General features: G+C 41.9%; 1 protein-coding gene across 5 annotated transcripts; it reads right to left on the minus strand.

Annotated features, from left to right (window-relative positions):
• Positions 1–463: 463 nt before the first annotated feature.
• Positions 464–17,609, minus strand: ZNF12 (zinc finger protein 12). 5 transcript variants are annotated; one of them, XM_012455466.3, is made up of 6 exons: positions 17,440–17,608; positions 16,160–16,224; positions 9,476–9,602; positions 9,132–9,227; positions 4,529–4,630; positions 464–4,414 (listed from the first exon to the last, which is right to left on the minus strand). In XM_012455466.3, the coding sequence occupies exons 2-6, from the start codon at positions 16,172–16,174 to the stop codon at positions 2,775–2,777; spliced, it is 1,980 nt and encodes a 659-aa protein (XP_012310889.2). In that variant the 5' UTR covers positions 16,175–16,224; positions 17,440–17,608; the 3' UTR covers positions 464–2,774. The 5 variants fall into 5 exon arrangements, with proteins under 5 accessions (XP_012310889.2, XP_012310885.2, XP_064232533.1 ...); XM_012455462.3 differs by having other exon boundaries at positions 464–4,630; XM_064376463.1 differs by lacking the exon at positions 17,440–17,608 and adding an exon at positions 17,024–17,041 and having other exon boundaries at positions 464–4,630.
• Positions 17,610–18,862: the final 1,253 nt, after the last annotated feature.

The raw sequence follows: 18,862 nt of genomic DNA on the forward strand, positions 1-18,862 counted from the left end.
CATGTATAGTGAAAAAGATTACAATTTAACTACTCTTTAACATTTGTTCTGTCTGCCATTACCTTTCCCACAAAAGAGCCCCATTCACATCCTTAGTTCTCTGGACCCACACACTGCTTTTAGTTCTATAGCACCTCCCAGCTTGTGCTGTTAACAAGCCAGCAGCCCATGCTAGTGCATCAATTTGGCAGGAAACATAGACTTTAAATTCAATGAAGGGAAAAGCAATGTATAGGAAGAAAAAAGCAACATAGTTTTAAGAATGTGCTTCCTGGTGGGCTTCATTTTAAGGGATGCCAAAAATCCTTCTTAATTTATTAAAACATCGGCATATTTTAAACTATAAACATGTTACTATGAACACTAACTACATTACTGAAGAGGCAGTTGAGGACCACTTATATACATACCAGACCCTTTGATGTGCAGGCAATCCATAGCAGAAGAAGAAAATGCCAAGCCATTTAAAGTTTTCAAACATTTTACTGAAAACTCATATTGTATAATTAAGCTATAATGACACACCAGTGTGGGAAACCTCTGTAGATATGATTTCCACAAATATGCTACAAATATAGAGTTCCTGCACAAAACGATACAACTTACCAGATGTAATTCCTGTTACGTTCCAACTCACAATCATCTTGAAGAATGTGGAAGAAAAAGTGCTGAGTAACAAAAATAGGAGCCATGTGTGATTTTAATAAATGAAAAACATGGCATTTCAGCTCAGTGGTAAAGCAGTAAATAAATCAGATGATTAGTTATCAGGCTAATCATATGAGAGAAAACAAAATTAGATCCTTACCTCATACTATATGTTGTCAACTAATACTGTAACAGTGATCTATGAATTACATAAATTACCTCAAACAATTTTTTTTCCATGTATTAGAAAAAAGGAGATATGCCTAACATTGTGTCATGTTCCAAAGATGAATTTTGCAGGTCAACAATATGACAGTTTAAGGAAGCATACATTTAATTGTTTCAAGTTGATTTCTAATACTCAAAACTATTGACATCAAAATTTACAGAAAATAAATCTCTATTATCAACAGCTGAAAATAAATGACTTACCTAAAGTCCACTTCTGAACTGCATAACTCCTACAAAGGTTTAAGTCTGTACCAATTAGAATGTCTTCAGTTATTAGTAACAGAACATCCTAAATCAACTGGCTTAAAAATAAGTTTGGTCTCTCACAAAAGAAACAGTCCAAAGTTGGAGTGGCTACAAGGGCTAGTTAGTTTAGTGGCTCAGAGACATTATCCAGGCCTCAAGGTCTTTCACAGTCTTTCTGCTCAGGTCATGATTAAACTATAATCCATTGCTGAAAGATGGTTACCAGGCACCACATCCAGACAAGGTACTGTTCACCAAAAGATTCCACTTCACTTTGCTTGAATTCTTGGGCCTTTGAGACAACCTTTTCCAGAAATAGTCTTTCAGGTATATCCTTTGTTATATGTCTAGAATTGTGCTCTGTGACCACTGTCACCCAACTGCTGGTGATGAGAAAGGGAATGTCATTGGTTAAAACTAATCAGGATTTATCTCACTTCCTTTGAGGAGAAATGGATACCCAAATTCAGCCAGCAGAGAGTAAAAAGGGAGTGACTAAGAAAGTCACTCGTCAATGTCTGCCACAAACCCTTATTAAAATGTGTTCTTAATTCATTCAGTAACAGGAAAGAGCAGAGCACAAGGTTTAAAAGCACTATTATATCAAACGAAAACAGTTAATTCCTATGTTACACAGCATTGTGCTCCACACTCTTATGTAAGTGTCCAAATAAAAAATAGTAGATGAAAAATGATAGATACAAATGGGAATATTTTAACTATATCTTAAAACTGTATAGAGTGCAATGAGTTTCTCATTCCTGGAGAACTGTGGCATTAACAATTTAAAATTACCTAAGCAAAGTTTTCTATCTATTTTATACATAGATATCTAGCTCTCTGGCTGACTGGGATACAGTTGAAAACAGTATAAAAAACATTGGTCCTTTAGGGCTGATATTGTTCATTAAGAATGATCAAATGCATTAAATCCTAGGAAGAGTGCAAGAAAAAGTATACTTTACATCTATCAAATGATATTAACATGTAGTGCTGTTTAGAATGGATACTCTTACCATATGAATTACAAAATTAATAAGGGTACAATGTTTTTTCAAACATGATTCAAAGTCAACATACAATTCCTGTAATGTGATGTAATGTAATGTAATAAAAACCCCCTACCCCAAACATAAGTCCTATGTTCTTTGGGAACTGCTTACATGAGTTTAAGGTTACTGACTTAACTAGCTATCCTGATAACTTTACACCTTCTATTTACACAAGGAGTATGTTTATTTACAGCAGGTATCTTCTGTTTTTTTTTTCTTTCAAGTTTGCTATTGTATCAGAAACACATCTTTTAGTATTAACAGTTTCCAAAGGATTATGTTTTTCATATTCCTTATATTGATAGATTTCCCCTTGATTATGAATTCCCTGATATGCAAAACAGTTCCAATCCATGGCAAAATGTATATACGTTCTGAATATTTATAAATTTTTAGTTGTCTATAGTCTGGTATTGTTATACCATGTGGTCTTATAATCATGGTTTCCATTCTGTGAGTCTTCAGATTATGAGTCTAACACACTGGGGCATGTCCACACTAACCTGTATAAGCTCTCTGATGTACAAGGTGTTTGACTTCAGGCAGGATTTTTTCATAATATTGAAAGGATTCTCTGATATAATATGAGGTCTGACTTCAGAGAAGCCTTCCCACATCTATTACATTCATATTCCCTCTCCTATGAATTCTCTGATGGCTGTTGAATGCTGATTTGTGGTAGAATTTTTTTCCACATTCAGTACACTCATAGGGTTTCTCTCCTGAATGAGTTCTATAGTGTACAGTGAGGTATGACATCCGAGAGAAGGCTTTTCCACATTCATTACATTCAAAGGGTTTCTCTCCTGAATGAATTCGATGATGTATAGTGAGATAGGACATCTGAGAGAAGCATTTCCCACATTCATAACATTCGTAGGCTTTCTCTCCTGTGTGTGTTCTCTGATGTCTATTAAGGGCTGAATTCTGGCAGAAGGTTTTCCCACATTCACTACATTCATAAGGCTTCTCTCCTGAATGAATTCTATGATGTATAGTGAGGTATGACATCTGAGAGAAGAATTTTCCACATATATAGCATTCATAGGGCTTCTCTCCTTTATGTATTCTCCGATGTCTACAAAGGGCTGAGTTCTGGTAGAAAGTTTTCCCACATTCACTACATTCATAGGGTTTTACCCCTGAATGAGTTCTATGATGTATAGTGAGGTATGACAACTGGGAGAATAACTTTCCACATTCATTACATTCATAAGGTTTCTCTCCTGTGTGCACTCTCTGATGTCTCATGAGTGCTGAATTCAGGTAGAAGGTTTTCCCACATTCATTACATTCATAGGGTTTCTCTCCTGAATGAGTTCTATAATGTACAGTAAGATATGATAACCGAGAGAAGAATTTTCCACATTCGTTACATTCATAGGGTTTCTCTCCTGTGTGGGTCCTCAGGTGGGTTGTGAGAGTAGACTTGCGGCAGAAGCATTTTCCACATTCACTACACTTGTAGAGTTTCACACCTGTGTGAATTTTCTGATGGTCGTTAAGTGCTGACTTTTGGGAGAAGGTTTTCCCACAGTCATGACAAACATAAGGTCTCTCTCCTGAATGTGTTCTCTGATGTTGTGTGAGGTGTGTTTTCTGGCAAAAGGATTTTCCACAATAATTACATTCATAGGGCTTCTCTCCTGAGTGAGTTCTCTGATGCTGAATGAGGTGTAACTTCTGGTAAAAGTTTTTTCCACATTCATTACATTCATAGGGCTTCTCCCCTGTGTGTGTTCTCTGATGCACAGTAAGTGTTCCCTTCTGGCAGAAGGATTTCCCACACTGATTACATTCATAAGGTTTCTCTCCTGTGTGAGTCCTCTGATGTATAATAAATTTTGACTTTTTACAGAAGGATTTCCCACATTGACTGCATTCATAGGGCTTCATTTCCATATGAGATGTCTGATGTACAGTGAGGTCTGACATCTGGAAAAAGGCTATTTCAGATCCATTCCACTTATAGGGCTTTTCTTCCATGTGATTAACAAAAATGGTGTCCTTTTGGAAGGCTTTCTGGCATTCAGTATATTCAAAAGGTTTCTCCAAAATATGAATTTTTTGATAAAGACTTTCTTCATTTAGAGTATAAGGTTCCCCATTTTGATTAAATTCATAAGCTTTATCTCCTGGATGAGTTTTCTCAAGCTTAATATGGAGGAGTGATTTCCCACATCCACTACATTCATCAGGTTTCATTCTTGCATAGCTTCCATCACTACTAATATATTCTGAAACAGATGTTAAACACTTTTCACATGAGTCACATAGGCTATTTTTATAAGATATTTTTCTTGAAGGAACAGGGTTTGTTTCTACATCAAAAGTTTTACCAGGAACATTACCTCTCTCTTCAGTCAGGGTCTTAATGAACACGGTTTGCCTTGAAGGTTTATTTTCGTCTTCCTGGACTCTCTCTATTAGGTCATCAGTTTGCCAGACTTCATCTAAAGAGAGACAAAATTAATCAACTTTTGTACATCTTCCTATATACATGACATGGAATGACACTTATAAAACTCGTACACAAGCATCTCATTCTGAGTAGATGCCAGCTTCATGAACAGATGAAAATAATTCCAAGTGTACTTGTCTCCTTTATTCTTTTGGTTTAAAATTACACACACACACACACACACACACACACGCACACACGCATATCTTCTCTAGGAATGGAGAAAGGGAGAAGTAAACTGACAAAAACACACATACTTTTGATCTGCTACTTTATATTTTGTTCAAAACTGGGTATAGAATATAAAATATAACAGAACAGTGATTGGTGGGCAAAGAATACAGGATGAATGGCTGACAGGGTAGATACTAATAGAGTGATGAGGAGTGCTGTTGGACAAGGAGGGTCATAAGATGTATTCAAGTAGGGATTCATTTAGGGTGAGGTATAGCTGTACTTTATAACATATCACTTCATATCAAGTTGAGAGAGAGTACAGTTTAAGGCATTAGCACTGTGTACTAAGAGTTTTGTGGTAGCATTTTCACTAGACTACAACATTCCAAACTATTTTGCCTTCTTTCTTCATTCTACATAGTAGAATAAATTTACACTTAAGTCTCCTCATGTTTAAAGGAAGAGCCCTATAACCAGGCATTCACCCTGTTATTCTGTTTCACTTGGATGAAGAATCCCACGAATATATATATATATCTCCAAAAGAAAATATAAAATAGTCCACAGAGCCAAAGGCTTATCTTGTGAGGCTAGTGAGAGCTCAACTGGAAACTTTAGATGAAGACATACTGCAAATCCTATTAGGACTCATAGCAATCCAAGCATGACAGAATATAGTTCTTATTTGCATCAAGTCAGAGGAAACTGAGAAAAAATTTTAGATTTCTTAAGTATTCTAATGATGCTATGATTTAATGCTAAATTCATTCTGACCATGAAATTCTACTTGTTCCTATTTGAACAATATATTTAATAGCATGAACTCTGGTGAGGTGACCTAGGGCAAGCTACTTAGCAATTCTCTGTAGTCAGTATCCTCCACATGTCAAATGGAGATAATGGTACCTACCTCATAAGGTGGTTGTAGGATTGCAGCAGTTAATAAAGTGCTCAGAGCAGCATCTGGCACAAAACACATGCTTGATAAGCTTAGCAATTATTTTTCCCATCTTTCAATCATCTGACAATTTCCTTAAGCCAGTCCTACCCTGACATACTACCATCACTTAATTCTCAGTGTGAGTGCTTTCCCAATCCTGAGTAGCATTTAGTGTACAAACCTTAAGAATCAGATCCCTGGCCAGGCATAGTGGCTTACACCTGTAATCCCAGGACTTTGGGAGGCTGAGGTGGGTGGATCACTTGAGGTCAGGAGTTCAAGACCAGCCTGGCCAAGATGGTGAAACCCTGTCTCTACTAAAAATACAAAAATTAGTTGGGTGTGGTGGTGAGCGCCTGTAATCCCAGCTACTCGGGAGGCTGAGGCAGGAGAATCGCTTGAGCCCAGGAGGCACAGGTTGCAGGGAGCCGAGATTGCACCACTGTACTCTACCCTGGGTGACAGAGTGAGACTCTGTTTTAAAAAAGAGATCCCTTGCTGTGCTCCTAAAATAGCAACTTTTATTTTTACTTGTCTTAGGAATGTCTGGATGAACCTGACTACAGTACTTGCTATCATGCACATTAAGTGAAACGGTATCAACGATATCCTCTATAACCTATGCTTTCCCTGAACCCACTGCCAAAATATCAACAGATCAAATGAGAAAGAAAACCTGATAACCAATACTTTTCACCACCAGGGCTCACAATATGATTCCAAGCTAGGATGACAGTCATCTACCAAAATATTCTGTTAAAGGAAAAGCAAGCTATTTGTGGTACAAGGAGAGTCCTAAGATATATCCAAGCAGAGAGCTGTTTGGAGGAAGTAGGTCTGCGCTTTATACCTTCTCATGTCACATCAAGTTGGGAGACACAGGTCAGGATCTAAGGCATCCTTACCTTATGCTAAGAGCACTATGGCCTGAAAAATGCACAGCACATTTCACCTACAGTCTCCATCCTTATTGTTTCACTCAGTTTGCTTGACTTCCTGCCTTCGTCTTCTCAAAACCTACCTTTGTAGGGGATTTCCAGCCTTAAAAAAAACATTTCTCAAATCCTTTCTCACCTCAGTTAATTCCATTTCCCCTTGAAGTTCAGAATACTGTCTATAGAATCATTTTAGTGCAAAGTGACTCAGCCTTGCATTGGAACATCAGCACTCCATGTAAAATACTGAGTTTTAATTACTCCATGCAGCCCTGTTCTCTTTTCTTAACCACAACCTTTCTCCTAGGAAGTATAATCCTATTTCCTATTTTCTTTGAACCTCTGAATAAAAATCAGAGAAGCTGTTCTTAATCTGAATCATACAGATGTTTTTCTGCTACTTGCAAAATATATGGGAATGTGACCCAGGCATGCATATTTTCTCTCTCTCTTTTTTTTTTTTTTTGGTAGAGACAGGGTTTCACTATGTTACTCAGGCTGGTCTCAAGCGATCCTCCTGCCTCAGCCTCCCAATGTTGGTATTACAGGTGTAAGCCACCACATTTGGCCCAAGTATGCATATTTAGAAATAACTGCCTATAAATTATTTCTGAATGGATGGACAAGAAAGTTCTTTCACCTACCTAGCTTCTCAGATAATCAAAGAAATAAATGTCTCCTCTGTGTTCCTTACTACCTCAGGGGATAACATGTCCTTTTCTTTACAGGATTATGATCCAAGAGCAAAACAGCTCAAGCAAAATATGTACACTATCAAATAAGAAATTACTTAATTAGACTCACTTCTTTATCGTATCACCAATAGGTGGAACTGAAATTGAGGGAAGGGAGATACGAGAGTCATGATAAGAGTTAGGGAGGAAAAACTTCAGGGAAGGGTTGAAGATTTGAGCTTAGACTTAAAGAATGTGTTATCTGGGGGAGGGAAAGCACACCCTAAAGAAATGTAAAGCTGTAGGGACAACAGTCTCATGAAGAGAAGACATTAGAAGTGTGGACCAAATGGAATGTAGTGAGAGTTTTGGGGAACAACAGAAAATTACTTTTCCAGGCAATACAGGGCTAATATTGTTGAGATCCTTAAGGGACAAGGAATTAAAGTTCCCTTTAGGAAGTAAAATGTAACCAGCTATAGGCTTATGAGGCTAGCGATGAGATCAACTGGAAACTTTAGATGAAGACATATTGCAAATCCAATTAGGACTCATAGCAATCAAGTCAAAGGAAACTGAGGATATACAGAGGACCAGGACCACTGAAGACATTTCATACTGGACAGAATCCAGTCACTCAGAGAGATCAGTGATATCTGATGAGAATTTCAGTGTTTTCACAGGGACCACTACAGAAAAAGAAGAGATTAGTATAGTTTAGAAAGTAAAGGGAGGTGGAAAGGTGATTAGTAATTATAATTTAGAATATGTCATGATCAATTTCCAGGCCTGATGAGAACAAGAGCGGCCCTGTACTGCTATCACAGAAAATACCAGACTAGAGCCCAGACTGTGCAGTGGTGGTGGAGACATCATTCTGGGTGTGAACAACAGAAAATAAAAAAACGAACCCCACTGGAGGTATCCTTTGAGAAACTCATAACATGAGGAAATCATAGTAGGTAGAAAGAGACCCTTTAAAGACATTTCTGGAGGTGGTGGAAGCATAAACCAGATGTATATATGTATGTAATACTTATTAAGCATCTGCCATGTATATAATACTTTATGTATATAATACTTATTAAGCATCTGCCATGACAGGGTATCATTCAAGGCATTGGGAACAGAACAGAGAATAAGAAACAAGATGAAAATGAGCACTTGGTTAAAGGAGGAGACCCAGGTACTGCAGTCACCAAATTTCAGAAGGGCTGGGTCTCAGGAATGAGCAGCATTGTCAAATCAAGCACAGGTGCACATGACAAGTGGCAGAATCCACTGGCTTAGGCACAGGATGGGGACTTTGGAGTCTAACCTCAAAGAAAGAGAAGTACAGAGTAGAACAGGCTCCAGAAACAAGTCTGAAGCACTGCATGGTAAAGATTAAAAAACAAAAACAAAAACAAAAACAGAAGTTACTAAGAATACAAGAGTGACATAAGTTATTTTTAAATAACAGACTTAAAACACCTAAAAAATAATCCATGATAATGGTTTCTGAAAATGCTAGCAGAACAAGCAAAGACCCAAAGTTTAAGAGAACAACGGAAGTGACTGGAACTGGATTCTGGGGAGTGGCATGTACAGAAAAGCTTCATAAACATAAGTTCTTATGGGGAAAGAAGAAGGCTTTGGGAGTGAGAGGTTCATAAAGCATATAAGCAACTATCTCTAGTCACTTCTAAAGGTTTGGGACCGTTAAAAAAAATGCCTGGGAAAAACACTCCCAAGTTACCGATCTCCTCACTGCCTCCACTAACACACCTGGATAGCTCTGAAGTAGGAATTCTCCTTCTACTATCCATGGCTCTTCTCCTTGCTCCAACTTGGTGATAACATCCGGTTTGATAATGTGATACCCTGTTAATGAGAAATGAAAGAGAACTTGAACCCAGCTGCTTGGCTTCAGGGTCTCCATCATATGGGGAAAATGCCATTTGAGCTTTATCAAAATCAGAACCTTTCACTGGGGAGATCAAGACCAAGGTGCCCTGCCTGGTGCCCAAAACAGATTACTCACATTTGTCCCATCAAATTTTAAGTTATAGTCATTAAATTTGTAAGAAATCCCATATATTTTAGCAACTGAGAAAGCAAGCTATCCTCACCCACGGAAACTAGATTGCTGTAGTTCTCCAGCATCACATCCCTGTAAGTTATCTTCTGCTCAGGGTCCAGCTGCTGCCACTCCTCCTGGGTGAAGTCCACAGCCACATCCTTGAATGACACTGGCCCCTGAAATGGCACCGTGATTGGGATTGATTGGGTGACGTGAAAGAGGCACGTGGGGACAAGATCTTACCATACTCACTGGCAAAATTAACCATGAACATTGTATTCCTTTATTTTAGGTTACAGACTGTTGAAGGAAAACAGACATATCAGAAATCATGCTATTCTGGGGTTCATTCAGTATACATCAAAAGAAAACACTGGGATTGCATGGTGAGCCAGGAACAATCCTGGCTGTTGGGGACTCTAACACCAGCAGGCATGAATCTCAGCCCTGAGGAGCACAGGCCTGGGGACACACACAGAGCCCCACGATGCACTCTGCTCCTTTGCACATTCTTCAATTTGCTTCTAGAACATTAATAATGTTGGTTCTCTTCTTACCTCCCTGGTCATGACTTCTCAGTCCCTTTGCTGGCTCTGCCTCTACTCCAAGTCATCCTGAATGTGGCACACCCTAGGGCTGTCTTTATCTTTTTCTCTTTGCTGTCTGTACTGCTGGTTTCATGGTGAGCCCACCTGGCTTCCTGGCTAATTTAATTACAATCTATACACTAACATTTTCCAAACTTACATAATCAGCACAGGCCTTTCTCCTAAATTCCAGACACATATGTCCCAGATGGCAAACTCAACATCCCTGAAATTCAATTTCTGTTCCTGTTCAAACCTGCTCCTCCTATAGCTACTACTGGAACCAACCTACAATATTTGCCACAGTGAACAAAATAACAAACAGGCTGGGCAACACACATTCTAGCTTTGTATTTTATTGTCAAGTGACCAAGCCTACTGCAGGTCAGAATGCAGCCTGCCACATGAATCATCAGTAATAGCTTGTTTCGGATGTCCGTAATTCCCAGCTGGGAACCCCGTATTTCCTTTCTTCTCATGGTACACGTTCTAGGAGAAAGGAACATTCCTGAGGAGGGGCAGACAGCTGACCTGGAAGCTGTCAAAACCACATCTATAAATGTATATCTTTTGAATAAACTGTCCCATTCACAAGTACTCACACTAGCCATTATAACTGTTTCCTTTAATATTATCCCCTCTAAAATAAAGATAATAATGCTACCTATACATAAGACCAGTATTGAATGGACTAACCCACGGAAAGCACTTAGTTTTTTGGATAAAACACATACTTATTAATGATATCTACTGTTATTGTTGACTTTCTACTATGCATCTGACCACTTTCCAAATTAGGCCAGAAAATTAACCCTAAAACACAGAAGTTAAGTTTAAACAACTGAAGCTTATATATGGTTGTTATTTCTGTAATTGCCAAGGAAGAATTGTAAAACAGTATCGCGTATTAGGAACAAAGAGGCTGAGATGATTTCAAGCAAATATGGTAGTAGGAATGGTGTAGAAGGTGTGGAAGGAAAGGCTATGTCATGTTCAGAGCTAAGTAAGATGATGACAAACTCCTGATGTTGACTGAACATCTTAGGTTTTATATGTGGAATGATCCATGAGTGTGAGATGCATTCTGCTGAATCCCTAAGATGCTGTGCCATTCTCTCCCAGCTCCAGATACAGGGGTATCCACAGACAGGCCTCACTGGCCTGGGAAGGCTAAGGGTGATCAGAGCTGAGAGTGTCCAGCTGCTGATGGGACACACAGTGGGGGAAGAAGTGGGTCCTGCCCCAGTGAGATGAATCCAGGTGTAGAACTGCCCCAGCAGGTGATGAGAACCTCTTGGAGAGCAATAGCTGAGCTTCCAGAAACTCAGTCTCCATTTCATTCAGACATCGCCTGCCATGATGAGGATCAGGGGAGTCCGGAAGTTCACATATTGCATCGCTCTGCCTTGCTGAGCAATAACAACTTGTTTATTTCTTAGGAAAGTTAGCCTGGTTTCCTTTATTCAAGTGGTAGGTCCCTGCTTAGTGTATCCACCTGATATCTGTCAGGATAGTCACTGTGCAATGGGTCAAAATGGGCAAAGGACTTTCAAGTAGGACTCACAAGAGGAAATACGTGAAGAAAGTCATCAGCTTGGCTGGGCGTGGTGGCTCACACCTGTAATCCTAGCACTTTGGGAGGCCGAGGTGGGTGGATCACAAGGCAAAGTGATCGAGACCATCCTGGCCAACGTGGTGAAACCCCGTCTCTACTAAAAATACAAAAATTAGCTGGGCATGGTGGTGCATGCCTGTAGTCCTGGCTACTTGGGAGGCTAAGGTAGGAGAATTGCTTGAACCCGGGAGGTGGAGGTTGCAGTGAGCAGAGATAGTGCCATTGCATTCCAGCCTGGGTGACAGAGCAAGACTCTGTCTCAAACAAAAAAACAAAGAAAAACCTCATCAGCTCAGGAAAAGTCACAAAAGGAATGCAAACAAATGAAAGTAACAAGACCACACATATCTATGACTACAAACTTGTGAACACATAAAATCTCTATTTTGAACCAGAATCCCTCTTATAATAAAAATATGCCAGGGACACAATCTTGACCAAAAAAAAAAAAAACACAAAAAACTTAGAAATAGGCATACCATTTCAGTCACACTTCCATCATATAGATCGTATATAATGTATTTGTTTTTGAGTCTTTCCATTAAGAGAGTCTAAGTGATCTTCCTGAGAAAGAATATTTAATTCTTTTTAGAATTCCATTAGCTAGGAGAGTCCTCCTCTGTCTGGCATTTCAGCTAGAAACTCTTGAGTGCCCTTGACTCAATCCCCTCAAACCCCTACTGGGTTTCATGTTTTTCACATTGTCAGTCTCTATTACCTCTTTTCAACAGATGACATACTTTCCCAACTAGAAGGCTTGAAATTCTCTGCAGGACAAAACCAAAACTCAAACCAAATCAAAACCGAACCTGGGTCCATCTGGGTATTTATCTGCATTCCCATCCCTCAGTCCCTTAACACAAAGTCCAAATTCTAAGGAAGCAAAAATCTTACCAGCCCTCCAGGAGTCTTACTCAGGCCCTTAATGCTGGTCTCCTGAGTGCCTTTACAAGCCCCTGCCACTAACCTGAATTATTCCAGGGCTGGCAAATGCCACTTTTCCCTTCCTTTAATGACTAAATCACAATACTTTGATGATTCATTCATTCATTCATTTGAGACATGATCTTGATCTATTGCCTAGGCTAGGGTGCAGTGGTGCACTCATAACTCACTGCAGCCTCAAGTTCCTAAGCTCAAGTGATCCTCCTGCCTCAGCCTCCCAAAGTGTTGGGATTACAGGTGTGAGCCACCATGCCCGGCTGAGGATGCATTTAAAATCAGACTTCTGCTTCATTATCACTTCAGAGTTTCCCATGTATTGAGCAGAATGACTTCCATGATCTCCCACAATTATATCCATGAATTACCTCCTCCAAGAACATAGCACATTGAGAGAAAGAAGTGCCTCTTAAAATCATATCCCAAACCCCAAGACAAATGATGTTAGTGTCTAAGAAAAAAAAACAAAATGCTAGCTGAGGAGAAGGTTACAGAGCCAAGCAAGGAGGGAGATTCCTCTGGGACTCCTTAAGCCCCAGAACAGCAGATATCTGCATGGTAGACTGGCTGCTGCTCTAATTGCCTGCAGCTGAGAAACACCAGTATAATGACACAAGCTCCCAAAAGAGTAGTACCTTACATTTACATCATAAGAAATGAGATGGGATTTCAGACAGAAGGAAAGGATGGTCCTCGCAGGTGGCTGAGCATGTGTGTGGATGGTCAGGATGGAACTGCTCTCTCCCTAAACCTCACTCTCGGCTGATGAGTTATTTCCCTGAGAAAAGAGAAGCAAATAGGAATGCCTTGTCTACCCTCTTTTCTAACCACCTCCTGGGCCCGTTCACATCTCTGTCCCTTCTGGCTGATTCAAGGCCCCACAGCCATTCTCCTCATCCTAAGGGCAGGAACTACTTTTCATTCTCAACAAAATCACCTCCACTATTATTTTTTCCCTGAAAACAAAACAAAACAAAAAATCGTTTCTTAACCCCAACTCCTTCTTCTGCTACAACCCAATTTCTCTTTTCCCTTTAGGGCAAAATATCTCAAAAATTCTGAATAGATCAAATCCAATTCTTCTATTGCTCTCTCCTAAACCTCTCCAATCAGGACTTTCCTTACAGATCCAGCCACAAGGCCTCAGGGAGTCACATGACCTCCCCTGAGCTAAATCCCGGCGCTATTTCTCAGTCTTCCTTGGGCTAGACTCTTAACAGCATTTGACACAGTTGACTGACCGTCCCTGAAGCCTCTCATTCCCTTGGCTTCAGAAACTGCATGCTTCTGATTCTCCCTCTAGCCTGACCAGCAGCGCCTTCCTCCTTCTCTACCAGACTGTACACGGGAGAGCAACAGATTCATCTCACAAACTACACACACACACACCCCTGCCTTCCTTACGCTGCCACTCAACATACACACATGCACACACCTGCCTTCCTCATGCTGCCACTCACTGCATACTAACACAGCCCAAATTTTAAACATCTGAAACCTAATTCTGGCCTTTTCTCAAGCCGGCTTTACCCACAGTCTTCCCCATCCCAGCTTAAGGCAACCTCATTTTCCTAGTACCCACTCTGGGAGCCACTCAAGTGCTTTTCCCATGGGGGAAGCATGATATGATGAACACTCTTGGAGAAACACTCAACATGGGAAATGAAATATGCCTGGGCTTGTGAAGGAAAGTAGTGGCATAGAAAGGAAATCTCTACAACAGTAGAGAGACAAAAAAAGAAGCTATTTTAACAACAGCAGGGAGGGGATAGGGGACAAGATAAAAACCATCTAGAATGTGACATTAACAAACTCAGACAATCACATGAGGTCCAAAAATGGATAAGTCAGAATCCCATCTTTCTCCATAGGGCTACAGGCTGAACAATGGAACAGTGAACCAATAGGAACAAGAGAAGACATAGGTGGGGGGTTGCAAATAATTATTTTGAACCTACTGCATCTATGAACTTGAGGGGTCCTTTAAACACACTCCAAAGAAATGCTGAGCAGGTGGCTGGGCAGTTCCATGTGGGAGAACCAACACAGAGCTGGTGGTTAGAAGCAGAGGAGGGTGAGATCAGATATGTACAGAGTTGTAGGCCAAGAGTGGACACTAACACATGAAGAAAGCCAAAGAAATCATCAATTTCAGGAAGGAGGCAAGAAGAGAAATGGCAGTGAAAATGACAGAGGAAACTGCAGAGTGGGCTAAGGCAAAGAATGGCAAATGTTCACTAGGAGCGTGTGCTAGATTATTGGCAGCATTAATCAGGGGAGTGGTAGGGACAGGATCAAGACCACAGGCTATGGGATAAAATGGGTATCTATGCCAGAGATTTACTACTGTCCTGTCCGCTGTGCAATCCAGATAAACTAAGAAAAAGAAATATTTACAGAGGTGACTGGGCATGGTGGCTCACACTTGTAATTGTAGCACTTTGGGAGGCCAAGGCAGGCAAATCGCTTGACACTTAAGGTCAGAAGTTCGAGACCAGCCTCACCCAAGTGGTTCTGAAACCCCATATCTACCAAAAAATACAAAAATGAGCCAGGTGTGGTGGCAGCTACTAAAAACTACAAAAATGAGCCAGGTGTGATGGCAGGTGCCTGTAATCCCAGTTACTTGGGAGGCTGAGGCAGGAGAATTGCTTGAACCTGGGAGGTGGAGGTTGCAGTGAGCTGATAGCTCCACTGCACTCCAGAGTGAGACTCCATCTTTAAAAAAAGAAAGAAATATTTAGGGAGACTAATTTAAGGGTGGGAAGGCTATTCCTACAGTGGATGGAGCAGTAAAAAGAATTTACCTTTGAGACAACAATGTTTTAGTTACTTGATATATTATGGCTGGGCGTGGTGACTCATGCCTGTATTCCCAGCACTCTGGGAGGCCGAGGTGGGTGGATCACCTGAGCTCAGGAGTTCAAGACCAGCCTGGCCAACATGGTGAAACCCTGTTTCTACTAAAAAATACAAAAAAAACAGCTGGGCGAGGTGGTAGGTACCTGTAATCCCAGCTACTCGGGAGGCTGAGACAGGAGAATTGCTTGAACCCAGGAGTTGGAGGTTGCAGTGAGTCGAGATCATGCCACTGCACTCCATCCTGGGCATCAACAGCGAAACTCCATCTCAAAAAAAGAAAAAGAAAAATATTATTTGCACTGAGTCTTCCTTGGGCCATACGTTCTCTGCTTACATAGAAACAAGTAAGACAAGAATTGCAATGGTTCAAGGGTTGTTATTTAGGGAGGCTGTCCATAATTATCTCAAAGGAATCTTTAAAATTCATGTGAAAACAAAAGTGATTCTGCTTACGGTCAGTGTAAATCAAGGAATGGATAGTATTTATCATTTTTTGTGATAAATGCGGAGAATGTGAGACACACTTGTACTCTGGCTTTAAGAACTCTTTAAGTATCATGCTATCTGTGCATATGAATATGGTAAGGCTTGGTGCTGATGGCTACTGTTTTGTCTGACCAAATCTTGTATCTATTTCTACTTTTCCATTTTAAAATTCAAATTTATTCTCCTCCTAAGGTGTATTGTAAATCAGAGTAGAGAATAATACACAAACAAAAACACTCACCAGGGATTTATTCATTTTCTGCTGCTCTTGGAAAAATCTGGAGGACTGTGAAAGCGGAGGCAGGTCTGGGGAAGGAAAACCCAAGCAATGAAGTTATGAATGGTCTGGCCTGCCAAGGCAATCATCTCCCACCTAAAACCTACACAGAAAGTTTCATGAAGGATCTCCTATGGGAGACTGTCCCTTTAAGCCTTCAGAAGGGATTGGAAAATGATCAGGAAGGGGACCCATCTGCACATTTGTAACTCACACATGGCTACCTTGTGAATGAGTGGGTGATTCTCATGGTGAATGAATAGCGGCTCCTACTGAAATAATCTGCCATCATTAACAGAAAGATTTAAAAAGGAATTTTGGTGACCAGCATGGCCAACATGGTGAAACCCTGTCTCTAGTAAAAATACAAAAATTAGCCCATCATGGTGGTGGGCGCCTGTAATCCCAGCCACTTGGGAGGCTGAGACAGGAGAATCGCTTGAACCCAGGAGGCAGAGGTTGCGGTGAGCTGGGATGGCTCCACTCCACTGTACTCCAACTTGGGTGATACAGCAAGACTACATCTCAAAAAAAAAAAAAAAAAAAAAAAAAAAAGGAATTCTGTAATACTCATCTATTTTCTTTTCTTACTAACTCTTTTAAATAAACATCAGAAAATCCACAGGATGCCCTAAATAAAGCGATACAGTCAGCATGATTGATTTTTTATTTACACAAACTTCAGTGCCGCTACTCAAAGGATCTATTATTGAAGAACTTACTCTCACTTAACTAGGATACGGGGAACAGAATACTGGCCTGGGAGATAAAACTCCTGAGTTGTACTATGAGCACCTCTACCCACAAAACCTCGGACAAGACACTCACTTGCTAAGGCCCAGTTTCTTCCCCTGACAAGTGAGCCAGCAAGAAATAATCCCTGCAGACTGTTTCTGCACTACAATGTATGATTCCACAAGAGCAGACCTAAGGGGGAATAAGCAGACACTTAAATGAGAGAAGAGGTGCTGACAGATGTTTAGACACGGTAGAAATCTGGAGCACAGACAGGAGGAAGTGCTGTTGGGGTGAGGAGGGAGTGAAGACAACGTCCGCAGCTGAGGCTGGTGACACCCCCCACGCCCCCGTAAGCCTCGTCCTCTTCGGACCCTGCCCTCAAACCCAAACACACGTCTCTCCTGCAAGCGATCGAGACGCTCCCCTGCCCCTGATTCTAAGGTCCCCGACACACAGTGACTTCACTCACGCCATGCTCGCTCCGGGCCCGCAAACCCACGACCTACCCTCCTGGGGCTCCGCAGCCTCTACCCTACGGCTCCCGAGAGGCCGGGGCGGGACTGCTGTCGCAGGCGCGCTTCTGCTCGTGAGGTCCCCTTCAGTCCACCTCACCAAGGCCGAACTGCTCCCGGGAGGCCCGGGCCCGGCCTACGGGACAAATCCAGGCGGGGGAATCCCTCCACGAGCCCAGATCCGTCTCCCTGGGTGTTCACCGTCCTGCGGAGCCGGGGCCGGGCCGCTGAGGACGCACAAGGGCCGGTCCCGGGTCCAGGCGCCTCCGCCTCCGCCGCCGCCGCCGCGACCGCCGGCCGGCCCCTCGGGCCCAGCGCCGCCGGCTCAGGGGCTCGCGCTCGGGGATCCCCAATCGAGCCTCCGCCCGGCCCGCGCGAACCCTGGCCCGCACAGCCCCGCGCCCGCGTGAGTGCTGGCCCGGCCCTTCAGCTTCCAGCCCCGCAGGCTCCGCGATTCTCGCCCACCGGAGGCTAAAGCCTGGGGACGAGGGCGAGCGGGTACCTGGGGACGCACTGGAAGCGAGGGCAGTGCGGCGGCGACGCGCATGCGCGAACACGCACACAGAGTGGGGTGCAAACGCACAGGAGTGCACCGGAAGTCCTCCCGGGGCCCACCGCCGGTCCCAGAACAAGTACCAGTACTCTATTTCCCATGAGCCTAGGCGCCCCCCAAGTTTAGAAACTGTCTTAAACGTCTCTACCTCATCTAGCGGTTAAGAGGCTCTATGCTAATTGGCAACCCCGAACCCGTGACTCAAATTTGTCCTTAGTTTACGGGAACGTCTTCTCGGGGACGCCTTGACTGTCTTTAGGGAACGTCTAGAAAGTCTCTGCTTCACGTAGCGTCTCCTAGACTGTGCCCTGGCCAGGCTTGCCTTACCCAAATCAATGTCCATGCGCAACCAGGGCAAATGGAACAAGAGGGTGCATTATGCTCCATTATGATCACAATGACACATTTAACCAAAACGTTAGTAAATAGGGCCCATGGGTGAAATAATAGAGGATTAGCTTGAGACAGGATACCATCCTCTCCCCAACAAGGAAAAAAAGTATTCCAGCTTTTCCAAACCACTTCTAGTTTGTGATAGCTAGAAAAACCAGAGAATATGTACAGAATTGAAAGAAGAAAAAAATTACCCAGAACTCGGCAAGCAGAAAAAGAAACCTGCGTTTCAATGGAAAACGAAGCACATTTGGTAGACCATGCTATTTGAGTTCAACCCTGTTCATTATCTTTGAGGTATTTTACACCTCTTTAAAATTTGTAGGTGATTAATGCAAGTTATGTTCTGTCTGGTGGAAGTTGGTTGACTTCCCCCAATCCCCACCAAAGAAAATCCAGTTTTGACTGCATTTTTCCATTTACATAATCATTTCAATATTCCTGATTTGCAAATATGTCTGTTTCTTAGAT

This window comes from Aotus nancymaae, unplaced genomic scaffold, assembly GCF_030222135.1.
Source record: "Aotus nancymaae isolate 86718 unplaced genomic scaffold, 86718_ANA_hifiasm-v0.15.2.pri h1tg000015l_0, whole genome shotgun sequence".
Lineage (NCBI taxonomy): Eukaryota > Metazoa > Chordata > Mammalia > Primates > Aotidae > Aotus > Aotus nancymaae.

Excerpts from the sequence above, each read along its gene's own strand:
- ZNF12 (XM_012455462.3), bottom strand. Across the intron at positions 9,228-9,475 it reads CAGCAATCTAGTTTCCGTGG|GGTATCACATTATCAAACCG; the intron begins GTGAGGATAGCT and ends TCTCATTAACAG. Across the intron at positions 4,631-9,131 it reads CCTACTTCAGAGCTATCCAG|ATGAAGTCTGGCAAACTGAT; the intron begins GTGTGTTAGTGG and ends GTCTCTCTTTAG.